Source organism: Drosophila yakuba, chromosome 3R (genome assembly GCF_016746365.2).
Source record: "Drosophila yakuba strain Tai18E2 chromosome 3R, Prin_Dyak_Tai18E2_2.1, whole genome shotgun sequence".
Taxonomy (NCBI): domain Eukaryota; kingdom Metazoa; phylum Arthropoda; class Insecta; order Diptera; family Drosophilidae; genus Drosophila; species Drosophila yakuba.
The window spans coordinates 22,514,108-22,541,586 of record NC_052530.2 but is presented as its reverse complement, the minus strand read 5'-3'; the positions used below and the strand labels follow the sequence as shown (position 1 = coordinate 22,541,586).

General features: G+C 47.2%; 10 protein-coding genes across 14 annotated transcripts; 4 read left to right on the top strand and 6 right to left on the bottom strand.

Annotated features, from left to right (window-relative positions):
* Positions 1–524: 524 nt before the first annotated feature.
* Positions 525–1,397, bottom strand: LOC26535513 (serine protease 1). The gene has a single exon (XM_015189452.3). It carries the CDS (start codon positions 1,364–1,366, stop codon positions 569–571), a length of 798 nt encoding a protein of 265 aa, XP_015044938.2. The 5' UTR covers positions 1,367–1,397; the 3' UTR covers positions 525–568.
* A 598-nt stretch (positions 1,398–1,995) lies between these two features.
* Positions 1,996–2,960, bottom strand: LOC6539830 (serine protease 3). Its single transcript, XM_002086677.4, has 2 exons — positions 2,682–2,960; positions 1,996–2,625 (listed from the first exon to the last, which is right to left on the bottom strand). The coding sequence occupies exons 1-2, from the start codon at positions 2,942–2,944 to the stop codon at positions 2,070–2,072; spliced, it is 819 nt and encodes a 272-aa protein (XP_002086713.1). The 5' UTR covers positions 2,945–2,960; the 3' UTR covers positions 1,996–2,069.
* Positions 2,961–3,251: 291 nt separating this feature from the next.
* Positions 3,252–4,200, bottom strand: LOC26535094 (serine protease 3). The gene is made up of 2 exons (XM_015189453.3): positions 3,918–4,200; positions 3,252–3,856 (listed from the first exon to the last, which is right to left on the bottom strand). Exons 1-2 carry the CDS (start codon positions 4,178–4,180, stop codon positions 3,301–3,303), a joined length of 819 nt encoding a protein of 272 aa, XP_015044939.2. The 5' UTR covers positions 4,181–4,200; the 3' UTR covers positions 3,252–3,300.
* A 662-nt stretch (positions 4,201–4,862) lies between these two features.
* On the top strand, positions 4,863–6,415 carry LOC6539972. Of its 3 annotated transcripts, none has more exons than XM_039376528.2 (3): positions 4,863–5,133; positions 5,505–5,756; positions 5,816–6,415. In XM_039376528.2, exons 2-3 carry the CDS (start codon positions 5,630–5,632, stop codon positions 6,208–6,210), a joined length of 522 nt encoding a protein of 173 aa, XP_039232462.1. In that variant the 5' UTR covers positions 4,863–5,133; positions 5,505–5,629; the 3' UTR covers positions 6,211–6,415. The 3 variants fall into 3 exon arrangements, with proteins under 3 accessions (XP_039232462.1, XP_039232464.1, XP_039232463.1); XM_039376530.2 differs by having other exon boundaries at positions 4,863–5,137; XM_039376529.2 differs by having other exon boundaries at positions 4,863–5,436.
* On the bottom strand, positions 6,338–8,053 carry LOC26536392 (mannosyl-oligosaccharide alpha-1,2-mannosidase IA). Its single transcript, XM_015193104.3, has one exon. The coding sequence runs from the start codon at positions 8,045–8,047 to the stop codon at positions 6,407–6,409; it is 1,641 nt and encodes a 546-aa protein (XP_015048590.2). The 5' UTR covers positions 8,048–8,053; the 3' UTR covers positions 6,338–6,406.
* A 92-nt stretch (positions 8,054–8,145) lies between these two features.
* On the bottom strand, positions 8,146–10,739 carry LOC6537974 (conserved oligomeric Golgi complex subunit 7). The gene is made up of 4 exons (XM_002098475.4): positions 10,545–10,739; positions 10,199–10,492; positions 9,458–10,141; positions 8,146–9,395 (listed from the first exon to the last, which is right to left on the bottom strand). Exons 1-4 carry the CDS (start codon positions 10,701–10,703, stop codon positions 8,304–8,306), a joined length of 2,229 nt encoding a protein of 742 aa, XP_002098511.1. The 5' UTR covers positions 10,704–10,739; the 3' UTR covers positions 8,146–8,303.
* Positions 10,740–10,986: 247 nt separating this feature from the next.
* LOC26535430 lies at positions 10,987–11,614 on the top strand. The gene is made up of 2 exons (XM_015193103.3): positions 10,987–11,260; positions 11,322–11,614. The coding sequence occupies exons 1-2, from the start codon at positions 11,068–11,070 to the stop codon at positions 11,612–11,614; spliced, it is 486 nt and encodes a 161-aa protein (XP_015048589.1). The 5' UTR covers positions 10,987–11,067.
* Positions 11,615–11,624: 10 nt separating this feature from the next.
* On the top strand, positions 11,625–12,274 carry LOC6537973. The gene is made up of 2 exons (XM_039376531.2): positions 11,625–11,771; positions 11,929–12,274. The coding sequence occupies exons 1-2, from the start codon at positions 11,625–11,627 to the stop codon at positions 12,148–12,150; spliced, it is 369 nt and encodes a 122-aa protein (XP_039232465.1). The 3' UTR covers positions 12,151–12,274.
* Positions 12,265–13,603, bottom strand: LOC6537971 (translation initiation factor eIF-2B subunit alpha). Its single transcript, XM_002098472.4, has 6 exons — positions 13,475–13,603; positions 13,314–13,415; positions 13,041–13,252; positions 12,819–12,973; positions 12,493–12,763; positions 12,265–12,436 (listed from the first exon to the last, which is right to left on the bottom strand). Exons 1-6 carry the CDS (start codon positions 13,506–13,508, stop codon positions 12,290–12,292), a joined length of 921 nt encoding a protein of 306 aa, XP_002098508.1. The 5' UTR covers positions 13,509–13,603; the 3' UTR covers positions 12,265–12,289.
* A 66-nt stretch (positions 13,604–13,669) lies between these two features.
* Positions 13,670–25,932, top strand: LOC6537970 (vacuolar protein sorting-associated protein 13B). 3 transcript variants are annotated; one of them, XM_002098471.4, is made up of 14 exons: positions 13,682–15,134; positions 15,190–16,534; positions 16,593–17,320; positions 17,377–17,575; positions 17,634–18,241; positions 18,301–20,162; positions 20,226–20,382; positions 20,450–20,671; positions 20,728–21,761; positions 21,820–22,179; positions 22,236–22,994; positions 23,047–23,531; positions 23,590–25,532; positions 25,591–25,932. In XM_002098471.4, the coding sequence occupies exons 1-14, from the start codon at positions 13,851–13,853 to the stop codon at positions 25,804–25,806; spliced, it is 11,202 nt and encodes a 3,733-aa protein (XP_002098507.2). In that variant the 5' UTR covers positions 13,682–13,850; the 3' UTR covers positions 25,807–25,932. The 3 variants fall into 3 exon arrangements, with proteins under 3 accessions (XP_015048587.1, XP_002098507.2, XP_015048586.1); XM_015193100.3 differs by lacking the exon at positions 13,682–15,134 and having other exon boundaries at positions 15,401–15,486; positions 15,536–16,534; XM_015193101.3 differs by lacking the exons at positions 16,593–17,320; positions 17,377–17,575; positions 17,634–18,241; ... (7 more) ...; positions 23,590–25,532; positions 25,591–25,932 and having other exon boundaries at positions 13,670–15,134; positions 15,190–15,486; positions 15,536–15,678.
* Positions 25,933–27,479: the final 1,547 nt, after the last annotated feature.

Here is a 27,479-nt window from a genome sequence, read left to right as displayed (position 1 = left end):
AATTATTGAAACTCATCTTAATCTTAACCAGACGGTGTTCTTCGCATCTCATTTCACATGGGCATCGGAAAGAATCAAGCTGTTGGAACACACAGATACGACTGGATAACCGAATAACTACTAAAACCACTTGGACTGCATTGAAAGCTAATCGGGATGGGCTTAATATATATATTTGGGAAAAGCAAGCTTATGATTCAAATTTATGCATCTGACAGTCGTGTTGTAATACATATGTGCAATATATAATATATAACTTCTTCAGTTAATGAGGCAATAAGTAAAGGCAATACCAACATAGTTTAATTGAGTTAAATAACTTATTTAAATATAAAATATATTAAATAAATTGAACATTTTCTGGACATTAATAAAGTGTATAAACATAATGTAAAGAGTTGTTAGTATTTGCATCTGGATTGTTCTCTTTGAAATGTTTCTATATATTTCCAGACTCTACATCCACCGCTATATCTACCACTGTATCGACCACTATATCTACAGTTAAATGAATTAATTCGCTATTTTGCTATAATCGTTTATTGAACTTTTGGGAAAGATCAGCTGCTTAGTAGGAGATGCCGGTGTTGTCGCGGATCCAGTCCAGGTATCCGGTGACGCGCGAGAAGACGGCGGGGTAGCCGGCCTGGCAGCCGGCGGAGGCGCCGAAGGAGGTCACTCCGACCAGGCGGCTGCCGTCGTGTGTGACCAGAGGGCCACCGGAGTCGCCTCCGCAGGTGGACTTGCCGCCTTCGGTGTTGATGCAGATCATGTTGTCGTGGAGAGACCAGGTGCGGCTGCAGTCACTTTGGGACATGATCTGGACATCGACGGACTGGAGCCAGTCGGGCAGTGGGCTGCCATCGTAGGTGCCGCCCCATCCGGAGGCCACGGCCCAGTGTCCGGCGTAGTCGTTGTAGCGGTCGTTGTAGCTGGGCAGCTCCACCCTGTTGACGAGGCTCCAGAAGTCGACGTGCGGGGTGCGGATCAGGGAGATGTCGTTGTGGAGGTTGCCGCTGTTGTAGTGGTGGTGCTGGATGATGTCGCCACTGCCCACCCAGTGGGTGTACTGGGGCTGGGTGCGGATGCTGGCTCCGTAGTTGATGGTCACTCCGCTGGCTCCGTTGGTGCAGTGGGCGGCGGTCAGGACCCAGGTGTTGCCGATAATCGAGCCACCGCACCACCAGTTTCCGTTGCCGCTGAAGAGCAGACCCACGATGTAGGGCACCTTGCCCTCGTAGGCCGGGTAGCCGTTGGTGATGCGACCCTGGATGTCCTTGACGGGCGTCGGGGTCAGCTTCTGGGCGGGAGCGGGCACAGCAGTGGCTGCGGCCACGGCCAAGGCCAGGAATACGAACAGTTTCATCTTGGTCAAGTCTTGCAACTCAATGGTGTTCCGAAACCGAAGCGCCTTTTTATATAGAAGAAGTCCGGAGTCTTATCTCGTCCAAGAGCCCTTCTGCATGTATGTAAAACTGGAGGACTGTAAATTTTGATCAAGTTATCATCGCGAGCCGTCACCGACTGATAAGTCCACTACTAGTGATTTCTTTTCCTAAATTATGGCACAAATTTGAAGTGGAATGACATGTGCCATATTTGCTATTTACTTTAAAGTTTGATAATAAAATTTTAAGGACATTCGAATCACGTAAAATATATTATATACTTAGCTCGCACAAACGAGAAGTAAAGTGTTTCAGATTTATAAGAATCGCGACTCATAGGAAAGTACTTATAAACAATCCCTAAAGTAGGAAATCGAAAATAAATCATACGACTCGTTGTCCAGGTTTTTTACTGCTTACCTAATTGATCTCTAGATTGAAATAGATTTAACGTTTACGTTTGCTTATCAAACAACAAATAAAAGAAATCACCAGCAGCTTTTTTTATGATATTGGTGTTGCATTGTATTAATAATCAGCTATTATTTCATAAAATTCGTTTACCTCTAACTTCTAAGCGATAAATTATTATATGAGGAACAATATATTACAGCGAATGTTCTTTATTTATTTCAACCTTTTTTAGGCACATTTATGCTCTTAAAATAACAAAGTTTTCTTTTAATAATATATTCCGGTCTCCTCCTTGATCCATTCCAGGTATTTGGTGACTCTAGTGAAGCCAGCCGGACCTCCAACCTGGCATCCGTAATCGGAGACAAAGGAAGTGATTCCGATAAGCTTATCGCCTTCCTTTGTGACCAGAGGACCACCAGAATCACCCTGGCAGGTGGCCTTTCCGTCCGGAGTCTCCACACAGATGGTGTTCTCGGAGGCGGTTTCAGTTCCGTAGTAGGACTGGCACTCCGCCACGGAAATCACCTTCAGATCCACCACTCGCAGATCCTCCACCACATTGCTGCCATCGTAGATGGCACCCCATCCTGCGGCCTGAACCCAACTGTTCTCGTAGGAGTTGTAGCGGTCATCCAGGCTGGGAAGCTCTATTTTGTTGACCAGGCTGTAGAAGTCCACATGGGGCGTCCGAATCAGGGCCAAATCATGATCGAGACCCACGTAGTGGGGATACCTGATGAAGTTCTCACTGCTGACTGTGTGCCGGAAGGCAGGCTCGTTGTAGTTGATGGCGCCATAGTACAGTGAAGCCTCATCGGCACTGTAAAAAATGGTTTATTAAAAAAAGCTAATAATTTGACGAATTTAATAATTTACTTAGCAGTGCAGTGGGCGGCGGTGAGCACCCAAGTGTGTCCGATTATGGATCCCCCGCACCACCACCAGTTTCCGTTGCTGTTCAAGCTCACACCCACGATGTAGGGCACCTGACCCTCGGACGCCTGGTTTCCGTTGGTAATACGACCCTCGACTCCTCCATGGCGAATCTCCAGATCGCGTGGGTGGACCAGCGAGTGGGGCACAGTGAGGGCACTACAGACCCCAAGGAAGGCGAGCGACAAGAGTGTAAGACCCCTCATGTTAGCAGACTAAAACGCTCCGTGGTGGTCCCATTATAATATAGCTAAAAATTATATGGCCAAAATCATTATCAATGCTAATTCAAAGAGGGAAATCTTATCGCGCAGTCACTTTTATCAATGAAAAAGTTTAATTTATATTAGCAGATACCTAAGCTGAGTGCTTGGCCGTATGAATGAAGTGCTAGCACAGAGAATTACAGCTTTAAGTACTTCAATCTGTTAGATAGCGCATTATTGTATTAGGTATTTTATGAGTGAATGGATGTCTGAACATCTGTTGTTAGAATACGAATAATTTGAATAATACGTTCAAATCTGAGTTTTATTCAGTGAAAGAGGTTCATCAACCACATTTAATAGTAAATGCCAGTCTCCTCCTTGATCCACTCCAAGTAATTGGTCACTCGAGTGAATCCAGCCGGCGCTCCAGACTGGCAGCCATAGATGGAGCCAAATGAAGTGACTCCGATCAGCTTATCACCCTCCTTGGTGACCAGTGGGCCACCGGAGTCTCCCTGGCACGTGGACTTGCCGTCCGGAGTGTCCACGCAGATGACGTTATCGGTGGCGGTCTCAGTTCCATAGTAGGCCTGGCAATCGGACACGGAGATTACCCGCACATCCACCACTCGCAGATCCTCCACCACATTGCTGCCATCGTAAATGGCGCCCCAACCGGAAGCCTGAGCCCAGTTGTTTTCGTACGAATTGTAACGATCATTCAGGCTGGGCAACTCTATTTTGTTGACCAGGCTGTTGAAGTCCACATGGGGAGTCCTGATTAGGGCCAAGTCATGATCCAGGCCAACGTAACCCGGATACCTGATGAAGTTCTCACTGCTGACCGTGTGGCGGAAGGCAGGCTCGTTGTAGTTGATGGCGCCGTAGTACAGTGAAGCCTCATCAGCACTGAGGGCGTAAAATTAATCTTAAGAAGCTGCTTTCTTTGTTTTATGTATTTTCAACCTACCCAGCAGTGCAGTGGGCAGCGGTAAGTACCCAAGTGTTTCCGATGATGGATCCTCCGCACCACCACCAATTGCCATTGCTGTTCAGACTGACTCCCACGATGTAGGGCACCTGACCCTCGGTCGCCTCGTTCCCATTGGTGATTCTGCCCTCGATGCTGCGCTGTTGGACCTTTAGGTCTCGTGGGTGGACACTGGTGTGGGGTACAGTGAAGCCAGTGCAAATGCCCAAAAGGGCTGCCAATAAGAGTACGCACGCCTTCATTTTGTATACTAAGAGCTCCTGTGGGTCTCAAAGTTTTATATAGCGCAAGTGAAGTCATTATCGATGGAAGAATAAAGGTGTTCAGTCTTATCAGGCAATAAAAAATTTTAATTTAATCCACCGAATGGATTAACGTAGTAATAAAAAGTAAAACTTAGTATTAATAGTACTTCAAGCTCAAGCAAACAAACGATTAAAGGCATGCCTCAAAAAATACATTGCTTTCAATAAGATGTGTTTTTGTATTAATTCCCAGTAATATGTGTCACAACAAGTGAGAATGTGCACTGCGACTTCAAAGAACCCCCAAGGCACACAAATGGCAATCGAGGGTCATGTGATATCCTTGAAGTATTGCAGGGAATAGTGAGGCGGAAAAGAAAATACGATTATGGCAATCAAAAGGGAGCTCCACTTTCGGAACTACGGAGCAGCAGCAGTATCTCCCAAAGTGAGGCGATGGCTTGAAATCCGATATAGTTTCTGAGGAACGCCACCAGCTGAGTGGACGGACTCATACCCTCATTAAGAAGCTATTGGGAATGCTTTTGTTTGCATTCTCCGAGCTTCTCCTTGACCGCCGTGCGCCCAACGCAGTGGCACGCTGAATGTGCAACATCTCGGGGCAGGAAACTCACCACACGGCACGGAGAGCTATTAAAGCCGACCCCCAAACGAAGCGTGAGTCAGTTCGCGACCGGGCGTCCAGGCATTCAGATCGCTCGCAAGGATAACGCGCAAGGATGCGAGCAAAACGCGAGGAGTAAACAAAGCATAAATAATACAATTAAAAGTTGAGCGCGCTGCCTTCGCACAGGACTTTCGCACACTTGTAGCCCATTTCCTTTCGGGCAGTGCAACACAAAAGTGCAGGCATTAATTAATTTAATGCATATGTTGCCCATACTGGCAGTACAAAAGTGGATCCGACCACACGATTCCATTTGAAGCGAGTGAGTAAGTGAGTGAGTGAGTGAAAAGTGTTCGACGAAGCGTTTAAAGGACCGCGCTGTGTGCCGTGTGCGATGCCCATAACAACGGGGTTCGCGATTGCCATTTAAGGTGGGGCGATTAAGTCACGCTCCTCCGTATCAGCGGCATCAGCCGACCAGCAACTTGGGGGCATTGACACTGTGGTTTTAGTGCGGAAACACAAAGTCCGAGAGTAATACATTAAATCCTGAATTGTCATACCAAGAGGTGTTGTTACATTCCAGGTGCAAATGTATCCTTTAAAGCTATGTGCTTTAAAACCTGTAATATCCCTATAACTTTAACTCACAGAAGCAGCATCTAATATTTTATTTAAAATCCCATGTTTTAGACCACCACCGAAAGCACAATGTTCCCACCCAGCTCTGAAGGACACATCCAAGTGTCGAAGGCTAACTAGGCTAAGCAGACCCCACCGATTGCAATTGTAATCCCCAAGGGGATCAGGTCAGCAGGATGCACCAGGTACTCAGCTACGAGACGGCGGTGCGGGCCAACAGCTCTCGGGAGTTCCGCGAGTACGTCTCCAAGCGCACCTGTGCCTCCCTGGTGCTAACGATTGCCTTCTTCATGCTGATTACAGGTGAGTGCATTCACAGGACAGCGCCTAATGAGTCACGCTTGTGTGTCCCGATTCCGCAGGATATCTGCTCGGCAATTTCGTGGCCGAGCGCAAGTACCACATACGCCAGATGACGAAGGACGGCGGTAGGTCCGTGAAACTAAGCAGCGCTGAGTATGCCAGCCTGCAGGAGCTGCAATCATATCAGAAGGCCAAGAGCCAACTGCTGCTGGCCGCCCAGGAGCTGGACAAGCTGCAGCAGCAGGACGAGAGCGAGGGGTATCTGGCCACCTCGCTGAACACGGAGATCTTCAACAGGTACATATCCTGCACGCAGGACATACCGCCGAACACGAACATTGCGGCCAGCCAGTTCACGGAGCAGCTGATCGACAACACGGTGGCCAGGCAGCGCCACTGCTTGATGATCATCCAGAGGGTCATCGACAACCACCTGGCCAACAGCCAGCTCTAGAGCGGCACGGATTCCAGGACTTAAGGATGGATGGTTTAGAGGGCCAGTGTTTGACATTTGATATCTATGTGTGTATGTGCTTTTAGGTGTGCTCAATGTGTGTGCTCCCAGCTAATTAGAAAATAGGTTTTGTAATTCATGTGAATGTATTAGATTACACAAGTTTTTTATACATGTCTGCATTAAAAGTTCAACTTTACTTCGATGAGCTATGTGGACGATACATGGGGTTTACGCCCTTGATGGGCAGGAAATGACCGGCACTGTTGAAGACCCACTGCTCCAGCGAAACCACATCGTCATCGGAAAAGAGCAGGTACAAATACTTCAGAGTGGCGCCCAAGAAGAAAGACCTCTGCACGTCATCCGGTTCCGAAGTTACGTTCCCAACGTCCAGCAGTCCAGTGTATCCGTAGGGCTTTCGGCAGTACTTTTCTATCGCTTGCACCATCTGAGATCCCCACAAGCGGTACTTTGGATGATGGGTCATGCGCCAAAGCACCAAGTAGGTTTCCGCGACTTCCGGCCTTAAATTGTAAAAGTTTCTCTGGAGCGGCTCTATTTCCTTCCGGGATTCCTCCGTGAAGGCAAACGTATCCGGACCGAGCCGAGTGGGCGAGTTCCAGTAGCTGTTGTGGCAAGTATCTGCTAGGTCTGCGCCAATCTGGACATACTTTTCCCAGTGCTGCAATAGGGTTTCTGCTGCTCCCAGGACAAACAGGCCGCCGGCAAAACAATCTGAGTGCCTCATTCGATGGAGAAGAGTACCATTTCTGAACGTGGATACGTAGGTCACGTCGTCGGGATTGATGACAATCAGATTTTGGGACACAGCAAGCAAGCCTTCTTTGAAGATATCAGCATTTTGAGCATCAGCTTTCCCGGATTGAATCCATGACTTTAGCAGGGTATCATAAAGTCGGTTCATCGTGCAGTTGTAGTTTTCCCATTTACCATATTTTGTGCAATACGCATTGGGATAAAGTCCATTCGGTCTTGTTGTTTTAGCTAAAACCTGCCGGATAGCATCCACTCGATCCTTGTAGACCGGATATCCCGAAATTTCGCTGAGGTAATAGAACTCCAGGTGCAGTGCTCCGAATTCTGAAGTGCGAGAAACGTAGCTAAGATACTTTGTGAGCGTGCTGCCCGTTTTTGGGACCACTAGTTGTCTGGGTATACCAGTTGGCGTGTCGAAGGCAGGCAGGATCTTATCGGCAATGTGGATGGCCTTATCCATGTAAAGCGAATCCCCCGTGAGGGAATACAGAGTAAGCATGGGGCAGAGCAGCCTGGATGTCAGTTCAAAAACGGACAACGCATCATCAACTCGGTCCAAGCTGAATGACTTCTCGATCCAAGCCCGAGAGCGATTTAACTCCTTGTCCAGACCCATCAAATGCAAAGTGTCCAAGCTCTCGATGATAGTGGCACCGAGTTTGTAGGATGCGAACTCACCACCCACATGGACACGACGGGAAATCGGACGAAACTCGTTGGTGCCCCAAACAACGCGAGCATAGTTTCGCCAGGCGTGCAGCATCATGCCCTTAATCTTCACCCGCATATCGCCTGGATGTATAACCTTCAATGAATTGCCTTCCATATCGTCAGCATTCAATGAATTGCCTTCCATAACGTCAGCATTCAATGAATTGCCTTCCATTGGTGGGTTTTTCTGAAAGGATTGCCTCACCATTGCACGGCATTGAATGTATGTAATCACTATTACGCCGAGTGTGAAAATTCCGGTAGCTATAATCCGAACTCTTGATTTGGTATTGGCTGTGTACCAATTATATTGCGCCCGTCGAACAACGAAAAAGAAGAAGTACATTCTGAACCTAAGTCAGTCTACATTAAAAGTGAAGTGAGATCGCAGTATGTGCAATTTACTACACTAAACTCAACCGACCCTAGTTTCTGGACACTTGATTAAACATTTGAATTCCTTTTGTTTGTACTTTAAGTACGAATGCATGTCTGAAGTATGTTTCCTATGGTTAAGCTGTGGGTCAACAAAATAGTTTATATAAATACATTCTTAATATTACATATAAGTTTGAATATTGAATATAACTATTTAATTAAATTTACTGTGTAGATATAATATTGCGCATTTGCCGAATGGCTGTCACCAGTCGCGGTTCGCATCCGCTGCTGAGGGTCAGATACTGATCTGGAGCAGCCTTCAGCAGCGTGAGGATCTGGGACAACTGCAGGTTGATGGACAAGCCTAACTCTTCCAGAACGTTGGACAGGTACTCGATATCCACGCTGAGCTGAGTGGCCGCCGAGGAAGGCAGCGACTTGATTTGCAGTATTTGCGTAACGTACAGAACACAGCACTGCTCCACGACCAGCGAGAGTAGGACGTCGGCGCAGGGAATGGCTTGCGTATACTTGATGTTGCACACCTCCAGAGCCTGTTTCAGCAGCGATGATGGCGACAGCAGCAGCGGCTCCAGGTGCTGCGGCAAAGTCAGTAGGTACTGACCAATTTGGGTGATGCTTTCCTGCGGGGCAAAACTGAAGGATGGCATATCAATTCCGGACGCAGCGTGATCCTGAACAGGCGGACGAATGTGCGCCAAGTGCGTCTCAATTGGTTGCAGCAATATATTAAGAGTTATGTCATGTGTATCGGCAAAATGACTCTTTAACGTGGCATAGATCTGCGGAAAGATACCCAGGCCATCCGTTGCCTCCGACTTCTTTTGCTGATAGTCTGCAATGCTATTCAACAGCTGCGTGCGAGCTGCATGGTCGCAGGTTTGGAATATGGTGATGGGGCCTCGGTTCGATGGCTTAGTAAGCCTATTGGACAAAGTGACCATGCGCGTATGCAAATCCTGTTCGAACTGATGCAGTTGAACCTGAAAGTCGGCCAGGCATTGCAGCTGCGACATGGTATACTGCAACAGTGACCAGTTTTCACTCTGTGCCGCATAGCTGCTGGATCCCAGACTGAGCCCAATCTGCCGTTGAATGCGTCCAAAGCTCTCCAGTTGCCGCTTGAATATGCCGTTCAGCAAGGTAATGAGTTTGCATAGAGCCAAATCACTTGTTATAGAGGCACAACGTTCGCATGCCTCTTTCAGCCACTCGTAGAGTTTCCGCGTGCTTTCCTCTAGATGACGCACACCATCGCTGGGAGTGGCCTGGTTGGACGAAAGGCGATCCACCTGAATTTAAACACAAATTTATTAATAAATGGTAAAATACCTTAGCTATTACACTGCATTACCTGTGTGGATAGTTGGGTCTCCTCCAAACGCGGGTATTGTTGAATAAACTTGTGGAAATACTCAAATATCGCCTCACCCAGCAGACGATGCAACTCCTCGGACAAGGTTATGTGCGACTGCTCCAGCAGTGAGTTCAAATGCAGCACGAAACTGTGATTAACCTGGGCGAACACGGCCAGCATCTCTAATCTTTCATTGGAGGTCTTCAAAAGCTGTAGAATGTGGGCATCTCGTGTGGGTTGCAATGCTGGCAATAGTTCGGCAATAACCAGAAAGGGCTGCGAAGAGTTCTCGCCGAAGAGATTGGAGCACCACTTGACCTGCCGTTGGCAGTGCTCAAGCAGCTGATCGTAGTAAAGGGTAAGAAACTGCTGCTGCTGAGGCTGGGACTCTGTGTTCTGCAGCTCCAGAGTTTGCTTCCATTGTTGCTGCCAAAAATTCTTTTGCACAGCTCGGTAATATTGTTGCAGCTGGGGCAGTCGCTGAATGCTGGTGAAGATCTGAACGAAGTGCTGGGCTTGCTCCGTATTACCTTCAGCAAAGCACTGTACTACGCTTGGGGAGGCCAAAGCCTCCAAACGGTTTTTAAAGTCCTCCACTTGGGTCTGCCGCTCAGCGTGTCCTGGCAGCTGTTCCTGGGCGTGCAGGGACTTTTGCAGAGCTATTAACTTATCGCAGACTCCCTGTAAAGAGTTATTTAATATGGCAGCTCAGTAGTTAGACCGTTTTGCTGTGCACACCTTTAGATCATTGCGTTCAAAACCATCCTCTAGCTCAGCCAGTAGATTTCCCCATCCATCCGACTCCTGCAGCGATTCCTTGGCCACTTGGAGCTTCTGGCTTTTGGTGTTCAAGCGCTCCAAGGTGGTCATGCATTCGCCGGTTTCGCTTTGCACTGCGGCCACCTCCAATCGCATGGCACTCATCTTCTCTTGCAGCCGGTGTACATCTCCCTGCAGCGCAGCGGACTCCTTAGCGATTCTCGGCATGCTGGCCACCACCTGCCGACTGGACTCCTCCACAGCATTGTTGACCTGGAAATTGATACTATTTACATATGACTCAAGGATGAACAGCTCGACTTACGTTGAATATATACAACTGCAGCTTGGCCACGTAACTCCTAATGAAGGAGGAGGCAGCCTCGCTATCATCGCGTCCATTCTCCTCCACAAACTTCTTGTAGTTGGCGTTTATCCACTCCGCAGGACTAAAATTTGTCCCCGAAAGAGCCGAAACATCCATGGTGTTGATGACGTTGATCCAAGCAGTGTGACCGTGCTGCGTTCGAGAAAATACCCGATTGAAATGAAGTCTGGATGCGGATAATATAATTAAATGCGAAAACTTACAATTTCTGCATATTTTAATATTATCCGTATCGGAAACTTTAGAATATTTTTCTTAAAATGCGCGGTTTACTTAATTTTTTTTTAAATTGGGGAAAATTTCGAAAGTACAATCGTTGCGGATGTTCCGCGGATGTTGAATATTGTTACCGAGGCGTTTTGGTATTTATGGCGTTAGCTCCAACGGGCACACTACAAATAATACAATATTTTCCGTAGGAGTTCTTCGAATTTATGTACGTTTATTTAGTTTTTAAAACATGTCACTTGGCAATGCCGATCCCTGGCACCTAAAAAACAATATAGTTGAGCAAGGAATCTCCGTGTCTCCGAATAATAGCGAAAGTTTTGAGGACAACTTCACGCCCCCGCCCTCTGAAAACGAGAGCAACGTCCAAAAGGACGGGCAAATCGAGCCACTGCCGGATTCCAGCGACTATTTAAAGCTACTAGGTACCGGGACATAGTTTGGGAAACAAAAAAAGAGCAGCCCACTAAAAAGCATCCATTTCAGAGCGGAAGCTGGCCCGGGTCCAGAAGGGCAACAAGTTGTTGGACAACCTCCGAGACAAGCGGCAGGATTGCATGCGGGGATTGCTGTCTTCGGAGGGAGTGCCCATTTCCATATTCGAGCAGTTCCTCGAGCTAGACGCGCCCATCGAGAGCGGTCGCCTCCATCGGCACCTGCTGCCCGTTCAGGCCGTAAACGTGGGCGAAACTTTCCACATAGTCGAGCACGACGCACTGCAGCAATCGGCAGAGGAAGCACAGAAGGAGGAGGAGGATCACCCGCTGGCTGAACACTAACAAAATCACAATGGACTCCACATTCGGAAAAGTCTTCATGTTTCTCACGGACCTCGCTTGGAAAAGTCGTCTCACCATCCCCATCATGGTCACAACTGCATTTCTCGTCATGGACATCCGCCTGCAGATCGAGATCAACATTCAGTCCGGGCAATTTGTGAGTGCCGACAATGTATTGTAAACCTTTTTTTGTTAAAACCTGTTTGTGCTAATTGTTTACTTAACTATTGTGTGTGGGGTGCACCTTTATTTTAATGGTAGCTTTATATTAAAATGCATATGTGGCATTCTAAATTTGACCTTATATTGTATAGAACGCCAGCGATCTGGATGATGTTCAGGAAGGGCTCGACGATCAGTTTGGGCTTCACGATCACGGGTCCGACGACGAGACCGGCAGTGACAGCTATACAGATGAGGAGTACACAAACGACGATGGGAACAGCGAAGCATCCCACTACAGCGTGGACATTTACGATCCCTGGGGGTCAGACGACGAGATTGACGCCAACTATTCGCGAGAGATGCGGTTCTAAGACACAATATAAATTCTAGGTGTAAGCGAAAGTAACTAGCTTTATTTTATGTACATTCGGTATTGTCGAGCCCCTATTTATTCATCTCATACAGTCATAATTAAACAAAAGTAGTTAAGTGCAATATCTTTATTCGCCCTTACATGTACAGCTTGATCAACTCGTCGCTCACGGCCGAGGGTGTTAGTCTTCCGAGGTCGGTGAAGAGCAGGGTAATGTAGACGGGCGGCGTATAGTCGACCAGCGGGTGCACTTTGCTCACATCGTTCAGGTGCTTGCGGGAGTACTACAAATAAACCCACTCTTAGTCGCCGTTCCTGCGTTTAATCAGTAAGAACCTACCTTGTACTCGTTTGGCAGATCCCGCTGATTGAGTGGATACAGACGACTAAACTTGAAGCTCTCGGCCAGAACGTAGAAAGGTTTCTTCATCTCACGGGCGCACAAGCCCATGGTGTATGTGCCAATGCGGTTAATGACGCCACCGCTCTCCACTACGGCTTCAGCACCCACGAGCACAAAGTCCACCGATTCCATAACATAGCCGGTGGCTGAGTCCAGGATGAGAGTGCAGTCGATACCGGCCGCATGCAGGTCCTTAACCATCTCTTCGCTAAGAACGGTTGGTGTTTACAATTGAATTCTTACGGGAACACGGTCAAACTTACCCAGAGTTCCCAGTGCCACCCTGCGTCACATATACGTGGAAGGACTTTTTGTTCTGCGAGGCTGTAATCAACGCCTTGAGGACGACCCGAGATCGGGAGTGCGTCAATATACGACAGCCATCGGTGATGAATCTCTGGGCCTGCTGGGCAATCACCTGAATTGGAAGGTACAAAGAATAGTTAGTTAATGCACTAGCGATGGGTTTCCGTGTAATAGCTCACCTGCCGGGAATTGAGCAGCTTGGTGAGGAAGATTTTTCCGCGATTCAACATAATCTGGCGGCACTCCTCCATGTGCTTGTCGTCCAGACTGAGGGTGATGAACCTGCAAAAGAGCTCCCCGGCAGAAACGATGGCTGCTATAGACAAATCCGTATTCCGCATGGCAGCCACCGCTTCCCTCATGGTTGTGTGCAGAATATGAATGGTGCCAACTGAGGAATACGTTATAAATGAATAAAAAGGTTCAGTAAAGAGGCTTATCAGCCCACTTACATTGTTTCTTTTCCAGGATCATGAGCAGGGTCCTTATGGCTGCAATCCCAGAGGACAGATCCTTGTCCTCGTCCAGGAGCTGCAGGAAGTATTTGACCACATCTGAGGGTGAAAATTTAAATTATCACTTGTGTGTAATCTTAGGCACATCCCATGCTCACCAAAATCCTGGCCATTTTCCGTAATTTGCGGCATTTTTATGAAATTGTGAAAAGCTACCGCTGCACGTTAAACGTCAACAAAATGCTCAGCTGTTCGAAGGCTTATCTACACTTCGCGATTCGCAGGTACATTTATCGATTGCCAATACGCACCGCCCGATAACGATTGCCAGATTGCCGGGGCTGAAACGTAAACAATCCAACAAATTCTATGGCTATGTTTGTTTTGTTAAACATATTCGGCCCAGAATTGTAGCAAAATCCACAGCATGTAAATTCAAGTTAACCGCCGGCAACGCAGTAAATGAAGAGTTCCATTTAAGTGAGCAGTCAACAGCGCTGGGATCGAGGCCTTAGCCTCCGGCGCCGCAACACCATGTTTAAACTGGAGTCCTACATCACTCCGATTCTGCTGAGCTACGTGGCCAAGTACGTGAAGAACTTCCGCGACGAGGATGCCCAAGTGTCGCTGTGGGAAGGCGAGGTCACCTTCCAGAATCTGGACCTGCGCCTGGAGGTGCTCGAGGAGGAGTTGAACCTGCCAGTGGAACTGGTTTCCGGCCACATTCATGAACTTAGCATCCTGGTGCCGTGGACCAAGCTTATGTCCGAGCCCGTAAAGATCGTCATCAATACCATAGAGTTTGTGGCCAAGTTGCCGGACAGTCAGAGCAAGCAGCGGAGGGCCTCCTTCCAGCGAGAGCAGCGACGGAAATCCAAGCGAGACTCCGTGGAGCAGCCGGACCAGACCAAAAGTCCTGGACCGGCCAGCTCCTCCAGCGTGGTCAACAAAATCATCAACAACATCAGCCTGCAGTGCCACAACATCATCCTGAAGTATGTGGAGGACGACATCGTGGTCTCCATGAATGTGCAGACCCTTAACTTCAGCTCCGCTGGCGAGGACTGGAAGGCCACCATGGTGGACATACACCCGGTGTCCGTTATCATGCGTAAGCTGCTCCAGATCTCAGATTTGACCATCTGCTTGGACAAGCGCAACACGGCCGGCAGAATTGAGGTGTGCCAGGAGCCGGTTCTCTACCGCTGTACTCTGGAGTGCCGGGTTCTCCGCAAGTACAACGCCAACACGGTGACCACCACGAGCACAACCCGCATTGGAGTTTTCACCAAGTCGCTGGATATCAACGTGTCATCTCTGCAGTTTCCCATGGTGATGAGGCTGGTGAAAATGCTGCTCGAGCTTAAGCCGGCCGAGTTTGAGGAGGACCCCCAGAATCCAGAGGATCAGGAAGCGGTAGCTGAGGGCAGCGAGTCGCAACAAGGGACCGAATCCGCCGGTCAGAGCGTCTTTTGGTGGGCCTGGAGCCTACTGCCCAGTTTTGATACTGAGGCTCCTTCCTCGTCCTGCGACTCTCCCACTGGCCACGCCTTCGATCTGGGAATATACGCCGAGGAGCTCAACTTCCAGCTTAAGAACTCGGAGTACTTTACCGATCAGAGCATGGGTGGCATCAAGCGCATTCGATACACGCCAATACTGCGGATCAGTTTGGGCGGACTTTATTACGAGCGGACAATTCTAAAGGAGTGCGACTGGGCCAATGTCAAGGCGGGCCTTTCTAGCATGTGCATGGAGCCATTAGGTGCTTACCGTAGCGATGATCCCATGGATCGCAAGCTGGTCAATACCCAGGAGGTGAGCAGATCCTAAGACTGTATTGTCTCCATGACTTACTATTTGTTCTATACAGTTTCAGCAAGAGCGCTCCTTCATCGACAAGAGCCTGTTTGACGAGAACTACATGTTCGCCGATCGGTCCTGGTGCAGCTACAACTACGAGGATTACGTGGCAAGGAATACGGATGAGTACATGCTGTTTCGCAGTCCAGTTTTGGCCTTCGATGTCATCGAGCACCGGGTGTCGAAACCAAGCAGCCATCCCGTGGCGGAGAGCCAGCTGAGAGATCTGGGAGTTCGCATCCAGTATCGCCTACTGTCCGCCGGAATCACGTTCCACTTTTCGCAGTCGTTTGTGCAGGTTAAAAAGGTAATTAGCGATTTAATTCGTCCATACGATTACCCGGGATATCGTTCAGAATCGATGAAAGACGAGGATCGCGGTGTCCCCGAGCCGGAGAACAAGCACTCCGAAATGACTATACCTGATCTGGAATATCTAATGGGATTGGTGCCCACCTGCAACTACAAAATTGAGCTGCGGAACATAGTGGTTCAGTTGTACCCCCGCCAGCAGCATGAAGAATCCTCCGCGATGAATCAACACCAACTGACGACCACAGTTAGACAATCTTTACTACCATATTTGCAGCTTAAGGTCTCCCTAGTCGAGGGCACAATGTGTGGACCAGTAAATCCTGTTCGCCTGGTCCAACTGATTACCCATCTGCAGGATAAGCCTCGGGAGGTGGTTAATGCCTGCTACAACTGTTTTCACTTCAACGTGAAAAACCTGGCGCTTATGATTCTGAATACAACTCCGGATAATGGACGTGCCAAACTTTTAAACATTCCACGGGTTCAAGTCAACTGGAACCGACTGCTGGCGCCTCATCTTTGGCGTCAAAACGAGGCGCCATTAGAGACCTCGGAAATCAAATCAGAGATCATAACTTTAGAGTTCTCAAAGCGCGAGCTAATCGTCGCAAAGCGCTTGATACCGCTGATTTCGAGTTTTAATGGGCCAGATCTTTGCGAACTGGCCCACATTGTGGCCAATGTCAACGCCAATTCGGATGTGATCAAGCTGCAAAGTGTGGGCACCAAGCTGAGCCTGAGTTATCACAGGTATCATACACATTTGGCTGCAGTGGGTTCGCTTCAAGGTGTCCACACCGATGCCGTCCATACCAAAATGAACATACGCAATGTGGTGTTGTCCACTTCAAAGAATGCAAACAACAAGTGGCTTGAGATGCAGTGTCAGTTTCCTTTGGAGGTCAATTCGGAGCAGGAAAAGATTCCCGGAACAGTGGTGTGTCTTTGGCTGGAACCATTTCGCATCACCACGGACATATATCTGCTGCAGTTTCTAAATTTTTCGGATAACAGTGGAAGGCAAAAGACAACAGACAAGGGTACGTAATTTTTTATATAACACTTTAAAGTTTATAAAGGATTTAATTTTGTTTTCAGAAGTAGAAACTGATTTAGAGTCCGTGAACCAGTCGGAGCAACCAATAACACAATCGGTTTCGAATTACTCCACGATTTCTGCCTCTGCGATGGTCTTAAATGATTTTCAACCGCGTCGAATCAGCAGAAACAATAGTCGGAAGATCTCGGTACCCGAAGAGACAGTTCATCTAAGTTCCGAGCGAGACGAGAGGCACACCCAGGCAGAACCATTAAACATACCTGTTACCAGTAAGCCTCAACCAAGTAATTTCGATACCAACGATTTTGTAAAGCGACTTACAAAAATGGTGGTCCTGGTGGAGATTGCTCAGGCTAAGATTGACGTATGTGAGGTAATGATGCGAAAAACTCCTGGAGACACGGATGTGGAGTATACTTCCATTCGCCTGCCGCACATTAAAGTAAAATCGGGCAATTGCGAGGCCATTCAACGAGGAAACATCAGAGGAGTTATCCCAGTAGCGAATAACACTGAGCTATTCAATTGGGTCTTCGACCTAAACGAGTTTAACGTTTGCTATCGCAGAGCTAATGTGACCGAGATGATTGTAGCTCCAGTCAGGACCACGATAACGTTAGCTCTGTCTTTCAAGACATCTGAAAAAGCCGACGAAGGAAAAGCTGAAGGGAAATCGGATAGAATGGCTAAGGACTCGCCGGAGCAAAACACTTACTCAATAAATGTGCACGTTGACATGTCGGCCATCAACATTTTCGCTCAGCGGGTAAGCGGACCTTTTACAGGACCGATTCAACTTTCGTTAAATAACCTATTTTTCAGGTGAAATTGTTACATGAGCACTGCTTGATTATTTCTAAGATGTATGGTTCGCTGTGTCCGGACGAACCTGCATCCAAGTGGCAGACAGCCAAAATGAAACCCAGGCTGGAAGTATACACTGGGAGTGCGCAAAACTATCCGGCGATAAAGGAGTTTCTAGAGCTAGATCCCAACTTTGAAGCACCGCAAGTAAAAAGTGGTAAGAATATATACACATAGGTTTTAGAAAATCATTATAAATGTATTATTTCACTTAGCTCCCAAAAGTTCAGTGGTTCTATTTTGCCAATGGACCATTCCACGTATCAGTTTTGAAATGGAAAACTCCAACGATTTCAAACACAGCAAAATCGTTATGATTCTGGAGGACTTACTCCTGAATATCGACAAGCATAGTGACTTCAACAAGATTACCACTAAAATAGAAAACTTCGGCCTTAACTATTACGAGGAAAAGCATAAGGAATGGGAAAAGATCGACGACTTTCATATCAAAATGCTGGGGGATAGTACAAACTTGCCATTGATTAGTGTGGTGATAACCACTGTAAGCCTTAAGGATCTGTATGCAAAGATTGGGGCAAGAAACCCTCACAACATGCAGCACACTATCTCCGAAGTACTTATCGAAGTGCAACCAATAGAAATGGTACTGAACCTGGACCAAATTACCGAGTTCATGGTTCCGATATGCGAGGTCCTCGAAATTATGGGAGGTTCTGTCTCTGCACAGCCAGTAGCACCAGTTCAAAGCAAGATTACAACGGTTCAAGATCTGCCAATGGTGCATTTAAACAGCAAGGGAATCTATGTTTATCTTCCTCTGTCTACAGGCAAAAAGAGCTGTAGTGTCCTATTGCTAAGGGTTTGTATTCCAAAAATTGTTAAGGCTTAGCAGGTTAATTTTATATATGTATATTGCAGATTGAAAGTATTCAACTAACTCCGAGTCTCGAGAATCCTCTAGTTCGCCAGCTCGTGCGGTCAGATATCTACCAAAAAGCAGCGGAGCTCAACATGCTCAGTACCCCGGGAGCACTGGTGGAGGACCGTCAGTATGAGCTTAGTGTTCGGAGAGTATCTCTTTCCACCGGAAACTGGAAGCAAACACAAGAGTATCGTATTGAGAAGACTCTGGCGAGCAAACATGACAACCCCGCTTTCGAGTGGAACAACCAAAGTCAATCCACAGAGCTAGACCATATGGAAATATTCAAAGACTTTGATTTCATTATGATTTATGCTCCGGCTATAAGCTACGATCGATTTTTGGTGTGCGGACAGAGCGTGGAGTACAATTGCGCCACCGATTTTGTAGCTTCCTTGAACACTCACCAAATCAGTTTAATTAGCTGCATCATAGTGCGCGCACAGCGATTAAGCTGTATAATCGACCAGGTCTGTGTTAAAAATGCTGGGTTACCAAAAGCGAGATCGCACAAGACGCTGGGAGAAATATCCAAATACAATAGCGTGGACAACTCCATATACTTTCCACCAGATCCCAAAACTTGTAAGGATACTCGGATCTCAAAATCATCTAAAAAGCGGGTCAGTGAGAAACTAAATTCAACAAATGCAAGCACAAGTTTTACTGATGCCAAAGGCAGTAGTGACTACTTTTACGGTTCTTGCCAAAGCGATTCCGGAATTCATTTGGGTAGTCGTACGAAAGGATATCCAAGATCACTTGTGGCGGAAGAGATAAATCGGAGTGGACGCCAACCATTTGTGCTGAGTTACCCTAGCAGCGTATCCTTTGTGGCCGGCATATTCGTTCTTAAGATTTACGATGTGCTGCAGTTGGAAGAACTGGAACGTCCCGTTATGAAACCACTTTTTTTGATGACTGTATCTCAGCCCAGTTTCATGTCCACCCAAAACTTCAAGGCAGCCGTAACACAAGCCTCGATTTTTAACGTAAGCATCAGCGTAGCCAGAGCAAATCCTGAAGGAAATGTGAATTCGGAACGGTTTAATGAATCGGTGTTTGATACGTTACCTGGCCAACTGGGAAGCTCGGGTATTCCACCCCCCTTGCTTACAATTAAGACCCAATATGACCGCCTCCATCAGAAGGATGTCGATGTGGAGCTACGGAAACCCATCCTATTGAGGATATGCGAGAACACTATCAAACAATTGGCTAGTGATGTTATCCGTATTTACACTGTTCTTCACGAGACTCCCTGCTTTAATGTACGTAGTCAGCGTCCTGTGCCCGAAGGCTCTCAACTCCGCCAGATGAAGACAAATTGCTACAACGCGGATAGGTTTCACTTTACTTGTGATCGTATAACAGCGAAGTTCTACGATGAGGAGAGAACGTATAAATGCAGCTTCGTTTGGCTGGATGTCAGCACCCGCATCAAGTTCAGTAGTCGCCCTCAGAAGGCGGTTATAAGGTCCAACATAGGATCATTCTACGTGCAGTCCGGAGAAAAGATGCTGCTCCACCCTTTGCTTATGCGTTTGTCGGTGGATTTGGTCAGTGAGCCTTGGTCTGAGGAGTTGTTGGTCAATGCCACACTCAAGCTAAATTACCTTCACATCGACGCGGGTGTCTTCAGCATACAGCAACTACAAAAGGCACAGCATGGAATGAACCGGATATGCGAATACGCCGATCGGGAATGGCAACAGTTTCTACGCAGTCGTCCCGTTTTGGGCACTCCGAAAGATGTCTCACCCTGCGATCTGATTAAGTGCACTCCCTCACACGAATCGATAGAGCGGTTAAGGCGTCCGCTGAAATCGAACGCGGAATTCTATCAGGATGACCTGAGGTGAGTTATTCAATACACAGTTATTTTCAAACTATATTTTACTCAGAGCATTTTGCACTTCAGAGCTGGCGCCTTCCAGTTCGTGTATCTGAACTCCGAGTCTGTACTGCCAATGCCCTATCAGGTGCAGATCATTAAGAAAAACTATGGCATCATCTGCTGGCGATATCCGCAGCCACGCCAAATGACAAGCATACACATATATCCGGTTCCTATGCCAGTAAGTCACAGATAAGACGATAATAGATATTTCATTTGTCTAATTTATATTTTTATATGCAAAAAAGGTAAGCAGGCCCATACATATCAGATGTCGCATGGAGTACTTTAGTGAAACGCACGAAACTTTCTTGCATTACTGCGATTTTATGCTCTCGGAGACCTCTACTAAGCAATTGACTCCACCAGATCGTCCGATCTGTGCCACCATTTGGAGGGTTGTCATATTGCAATCGTTGATCTCTGTGGACGGAACCTGCTTTGAAGGAAGTGAGGACGAGGACCTCTCGGTAGGCTTGCAATATAAAATACAATTCTAGCCCCTAATACGTTACCTTTATTTTAGATCGAGTACCTACAGTCGGACTTCAAAGTGGACGAAAATAATGATTTCATATTGCATCCCAAAGTTCTAGTGGGTTGCATGCGAATCGATACAGTTTTTAGGGCAGATAAAGTGCCTAAACTACAGTTATTGCTTTGCTGCCAGGACATCGAACTGAACTTTATGAACCAGACGGATAACACTGGCGAACTCCCAAAACAACTAAATAAGTACCACCTTAGGCAGACCGCTAATGTTAGGCAAACCTTCCTTACTGTGCACGTGGAGGAACTACAAATGCATTCGAGCATATATTCCAGAAAAGATTTCAGTTTGCAGACCGAAATGCGTACTCGAGTTGAGTGCTTGGATTATGGATTCCTCAACATGCTGGATGTGCTAGAACCAATGAAGTTCTCCAGCTATGTAAGGCTGACCGATTGCCCACGTTCGCTTGTGCAAGCTAATTTCCTAGTGGATAAGCTTCGGCTCAACTGCGGTCCCCATGTGATCCACACTTTGCTAAGTTCAAAATACCACTGGCAGGAAGTTTTGCAGCAGAAGGCTGTGCGACACGTTGTGATGCCGAAGTTGGTTATAGTTAACCGTATACAAGCACCCATAAGCTTTGGGCAAACCAACACAGTTGAGAGAATCCCCGTCAATCCTGGTGAAATGCAGCTGTATCACTTCAGAAGCTGCTCCCACGCCCAGGAACTAACCTTTTTCATTACAAATCCCAAAACCCATCTGGTGGAGTCAAGTGATTCAGTGCACATAGCACTTAAGTTCGAGGACGAAGAAAAGATCCATCATTTGCGAGTCGGAGAGAACTGTATTACGCTTAAGTTGGGCAAACTCTCCACCACCCAGATTTATATTCTGGTCAAGGGGCAAATAGAGTTAATCAGCATGGTTCCTTTTCATCTGGTCACTGAGTTTCGAGAGGAGGAAATAAATTACGAAGAAAGCACCCCTCCGGAGCATCTACTCATGTCCAAAGAAAGATCATCGTACTACCAGAATGTCAAGCGGAACGCCGATATCAACATGCGGTAATTGACTTTTCTGAAGAAATATATTTTCAAAACATTAACTGATACCATTCTTCAGGCTCAAGCTGACCGCCGGACTAGGAAGAGGACGCACTGGCGACATCCCACTGAAAACTAACAACAACTTGCCGTGGCTGGTCAAGGTTCCTACGCAATCTGCTCAGCAGTTCATCAGCATTTGGGTGCGAATCTTGCGCGAGGACATTAAAATGGATAAGGCCACCGAGGACTTTCAGCCGCAGAAGATACTAATATGCATATGGCCTATCTTTGAGATATGCAACATGCTGAGCTGTGCAGTTAAGGCGACTGAAAGTACCACCGGCGAGAGTTCCACAATCGAAGCCAAGGGAGGCAGATGGGCACTGAACACTGCAACAACCCACGCAACGGAGCATAACGTTGGCTTCACGTTCTCGTAAGTTTTAGAAGCATCTTCGGTCGATTGAAGTTAAACTGTGGCTTTAATTTCAGCGGTGTCTTGCGAGAAACTTCCAAAGATGAATATTCGCTTATGTTAAGGACGATGGACTGGCATAAGTTCTTTTATTACGATCCCAGTGTTTGGACCATCGAAAATGCTCTGCATAAACTTGGCAAGTCATCGAAGATCAAATGGCCACTGAACGATCCCGAAGAATTGCGCGTTAGCCGAGTGCTAGATTTTGAAAATCCCTTTGATGTAAAGTACCAGACTAAAGCGACGAGGGAGTTTTCCTGCTGCCAAGGACTAGACGTGACTGCCTGGGGCATGTTCATCAATGGAACGGGCTTAGATGTAAGCATTTTAATTATTCAAGAGCAGACGCGCCTGGATCTTAAAGCAAACAGTTTGCAAATGATGCCAAAGCTCAGGAGTGCTTTTACAATCGATGTGCGCTTTGACAACGGGTGGATGTCCTCAACTCCAATCTGTTTGGAAGATTTTACACAAAAATCATCCAGCAACGCCGGGCGATCATTGTATCTGCGGTATAATTCATTCGTGGATATAGTCATAGTAGAAAGGGATGAAGTACTGCGCCTAGTACTGGAATACAGGCAGGAGGAAGACGGACGTCGCCTCTTCAAATTACGATCAAAATTCGTATTCACAAACTTTACGGATGTGCTCCTGAATGCCCTGACCCTAGCCATGGACCACAAGGAGAACTCTACGCGGGAAGAAGTGGAGGCATATTCAGTTTCCAAAAAGGCCCGCAGTCTTATTTCATTCGATTCGACCAAGAACTGGTATGGGTTATAGTCATAACTGTTTTTTGTTGCTAAACTTCTTTAATTGCAGCATGGGTAATGCAATGGACGTTTTCTACGATCTTAATGCCCATAAGGCCAAGCATAACTGTGATACAGCATTCGTCTATTTCGTTTGCTTTAGTGTTGGTGGTAACCGGGAGATCTCCATACCAATTCCCTTAGCCATACCTTTCACTAGACGCTGCTTCAGCTTGCAAGCGGGACACGTATCCATTCCATTGATGATCACTCTGATAGAGAAGGACAATATACACTATTTGAATGTGTTCCGGGACACGGCACCTGCCATTGTTATAAGCAACAACACGAATGTCAAGTTTATTGTGGCCCAGACGAGTGCTTCGGAGAACAGCAATGTGAGCTGCACAAACTCGGAGTTTGTGGGAAGGAACTTTGAGTGGAATCAGTTGATCCTGCCTCACAGCAATTGCTATTATACGCCTCCGCAGATGTACGCTAACTTTCCAGATGTGGAATTCACAATGTGCAATTTATCCTTGGCAGTTTACAAAGGTTTGGAGTTCTGCACGCTATCTAGCAATTGTTATTAAAGCTCTATTTCATTTTGCAGATAAGTCTTGTGCCAAGAACAAGATCGCTTGGTCAAAACCCATTCGGACCGACAAGTCTTGGCAGAAATTCCTGCACGTGCCGCATCACGGGGACGTGAAGGTGGTCGTCTGTGACAAGCATCGAGCTATACGCCTGAACATCTACTATATAGCTCAACAGCTGGAGTTTTCGGTTAAGGATTTGCGATCACGCCTAACCAAACCAGAGAATGATTCGATACCATCACAAGAGCAGGCTGCCTTGAGACCAGATGAAAGCTTGGAGCAAGAGAGCGGCACTATTAGGGACTCTTTACCGAATATGGCGACATGTGCCCATTTCAACGAAGAGTGTGAAAGCAAAACGCAGACAAGGATCAAAATTTTCATCAAGAGCTTTGTGTTCAGCCTGCAGACAGACAACCGCCAAAATGACTACTTGAAGACAGAGGTGTGCAATATTTATGCTGATGATTCAATGCTTATCTACGACGATGACGACGATCAGCGAGAACTGCGTTTGCAGTTGCCCAACCTTCAGGTAGATAACCAGTTGTACTCCAGTGGGAAGTATGATTTTCCCGTGCTGCTTTGTGCGGAAAAACTGTATAGACGCAACTGTAGTCTGCCTCAGGTCTACGACTTGGACTTTGTATATAAGCAACAGGCACAACGAACTCACGTATCGCTGTTCACGTTCATATTCTACCAAGATGAAATGCAACTGCAGAATGTGCGATGTCAGATTCCACCCTTTCGGGTGTACATCGAAGATGCCTACCTGAATCAACTGCTGGAAGCACTGGTAGAGTGTGAACCGTCCAACTGTGTGTATAGTCCCCCTGTGGAGCAGGATCAAATTCTTCTTCCAGTCGGAATGACCCTTCTGCCCGACCAAGTTGTCGCCCAGTCATTGTACATATCGGAACCCTTGCGTCTAAATAGTTTTACGGTGGAGCCCCTGAGTCTACTGCTTTCCGTCCATACTTCTTCGAGGCTCTATATAGCATTAGATCACTCTCCCCTTTCCTTTTCTCGCTACGAGCGTCAGCAAATCCTTACAGTTCCCCTTCGATTCGGACAATCACTTGGACTGCACTACCTCAGCGGGGCAATTTTCGGAGCCGGCTGGGTCGTGGGTTCCCTGGAGATTTTGGGAAGTCCCAGTGGGTTGGCGCGCTCGTTTAGCACCGGTCTGCGAGACTTTGTGTCCATGCCCGTTCAGGGTCTGTTCCGCGGACCTTGGGGCTTCCTTGTGGGAGTGACCCAAGGTTCTGCCTCTCTGCTGCGCAATGTGACAGCAGGAACCGTGAATTCCGTGACCAAACTGGCTGGTTCAGTGGCGCGGAATCTCGACCGGCTGACTTTGGACGCCGAGCACATCGAGCTGACCGAGGCGAGGCGTAGAGCTCGGCCACAGGGCTTCGCCGATGGTCTGACCCAAGGTCTGACAGGATTGGGCATTAGTTTACTTGGCGCTGTTGGCGGATTGGCCCATCATACCCTGGAGGCACGAAGTTCCGTCGGTGTCATCGCCGGCCTGACTAAGGGCATAGTAGGAGCACTAACGAAACCTATTAGCGGAGCAGCTGAAATGCTGGCCCTCACCGGTCAGGGTGTCCTGCATACGGTGGGCTTTAATGCCATGCCCCAACAGGTGGAGCCTAGTTTTACGCGAAACACCGCCCTGCATGGAAGCTCCAATCGCATTTGGAGTTATCTGCCAGAGGAGTTAAGTCGCGATCAGATGCTCTTCTTCTGTGAGATCACACTGCTGATCAGCACGCAGTTGCGTCCAGCCTTGCTGTTCCTGACCTCGTCCGTATTGGCCATCATGCAGTCGGACAGCGAAGACCTGGCCTTCGCCTCTCCCGTTTCCAAGGTGGATGTGTTGGCGGACCGCGATGATCCCTCCAAACTGTACTTGAGTCTGAAATCGGAGAGACGGGATGACTCTGAAGGGGTGAGTAGTAGATCAGCCATTAGTTATATCACATTAATAATCAATCTTGCATTTCCAGCAACTCAACTACACCAATGAGCGCATCATGAAGTTCCTGAACGCCTCTCGACTTCAAAGCATAGCCAACGATTCGCTGAATGATCTGCTCCAGCTACACGAACTGGATGTCGATGACCGAATCCAGCGGCAATCGCAGTGCATCTTCTACATTAAGCCCAATATAGGTGAACACCTGATCCACTACCTTAAGGTAATTTCTCGGATTCAGCATTGATAGTAAATATGCAGCTGTGCGTACGTTTCGGATTAGTCCAAAGTATTCCTAGAATCCTGTGTATTTTATGCCAAAAAAAGACATTTTTTTGTTACAATTTTTGCAATAAAAATTAAAACGTACGCACTTGTTTTGATTAAGATTGCTAAATTAATCATTAGTTCATATTTTCCTCTACTTCTGCTTTTACTCAGTTATTCCCTGTGCTGTCCAATTCCGCAAAATCCCATCAATTCCATCGGTTTTAGCTAAAGCCGCCCACAAGTCAGCATTGTATCTTAAAACTTACAACTGGTACATGGATGCATTTTAATCAGAGCCAGATAAGTAAAGCTAGGGCAAAGCCTTTGGAATTGGAAGGAACTTGTAAAAATTAACCTGTCGTCTGCAAAACCGTTCAACCAAAGCGCTTCCTATTTTTCGAGTTGAATTTAATTTGCGTGGCTGTTGCTACAGCGAAAACAAAAGCTTACCAACTTTAAGTGTTTCTAGTAAACGGGATAAAGGTAAAAGTAAAATGTGAATTCAACCGATAGGATGGCATTGCTAATTAATGTGTAGAATTGCTGTATGATATATTTTTTGGACACTAATGACGCTACATTTGTACCCATTATTTCTCTGCATGTGCTTGATATCCTTCCTGGTTGGATGCCTGGATTTGGCCTTGGATGTGCGCCAGAGCGCGACCCAAAGATTCAATTATGGGTGGTTTGTGGCTGGTGGTCGGCACACCGCATCCGCAAGTCTGCCCGTACAGGTTGCTCATTGAGGCCCCCGTTACCCCCGATCCCCGTTGGCCTTCTTTATGTGTTTGACATGTCTCGGGGGGAAGGCGGCATGCCCTACTAGCTGGTGGCTACACAGATTTGCACACCGTTTCCGTGGGCCAAGTGTACGTACGTCTATTGTTTTATGCTTATAAAAGGTGGGCATTTAACGACTCTGCTGGGCCTGGTCCTAAAGTCGAGCCCATTGTGTCCGCTTCCGCCTTTTGTCCCAGCTCACATGTTTATGCGGCCAACGCACATTAGCATTATGTGTGTTCCTTGCTCGTTGCTTGTGATTTGTCCACAGCAGTGGGCTGCGACTTATTTGGGGCAGCGATCTAATCCTCCATGTGGGACCACGCCCGCGGAAACTAATGATGCTCGTTAATGAGCCCTGGCCAATATTACCCATCTGGCTTTGATTGAGGCCTGGCTAACGGGCTGCATTTACCAGGCTTGCCCACAAAACTTTCGTGCATATCACGCATACGCAGTGGTGCCAGCAAGGCCATCAACCAATGCATTACGGCGGCCTCTTCTTTGTGTTTAGTATTATTCTTGGCCTTGGAAGCAAGAGCGCAGCCAGGGGGCTTAGAACGAGCATGTGCCATTAAGATAAGTCAATGGTTAGTGGTCATTACACGGCTAGAAACTAATCCATATATGTTATGCCTTTCCACTCAAGGATTACGTGTGCCATTAAAGCTGAAAAGTAAGCGATTAGTCGAATGAGATTGTGTTGTTTATGCACAAAATGCACTTGGACAAATGTTATGGGTACCATAAATGTTAGCAAACTTTTTAAACAAGATTTTCCAAGTTTTGTTTAAAATTTATGAGTAACTCGTTCACAAGAAACCCATTGCTGTCGCCTGTTTAATACTTCTGAAAGCGAAACCCTTT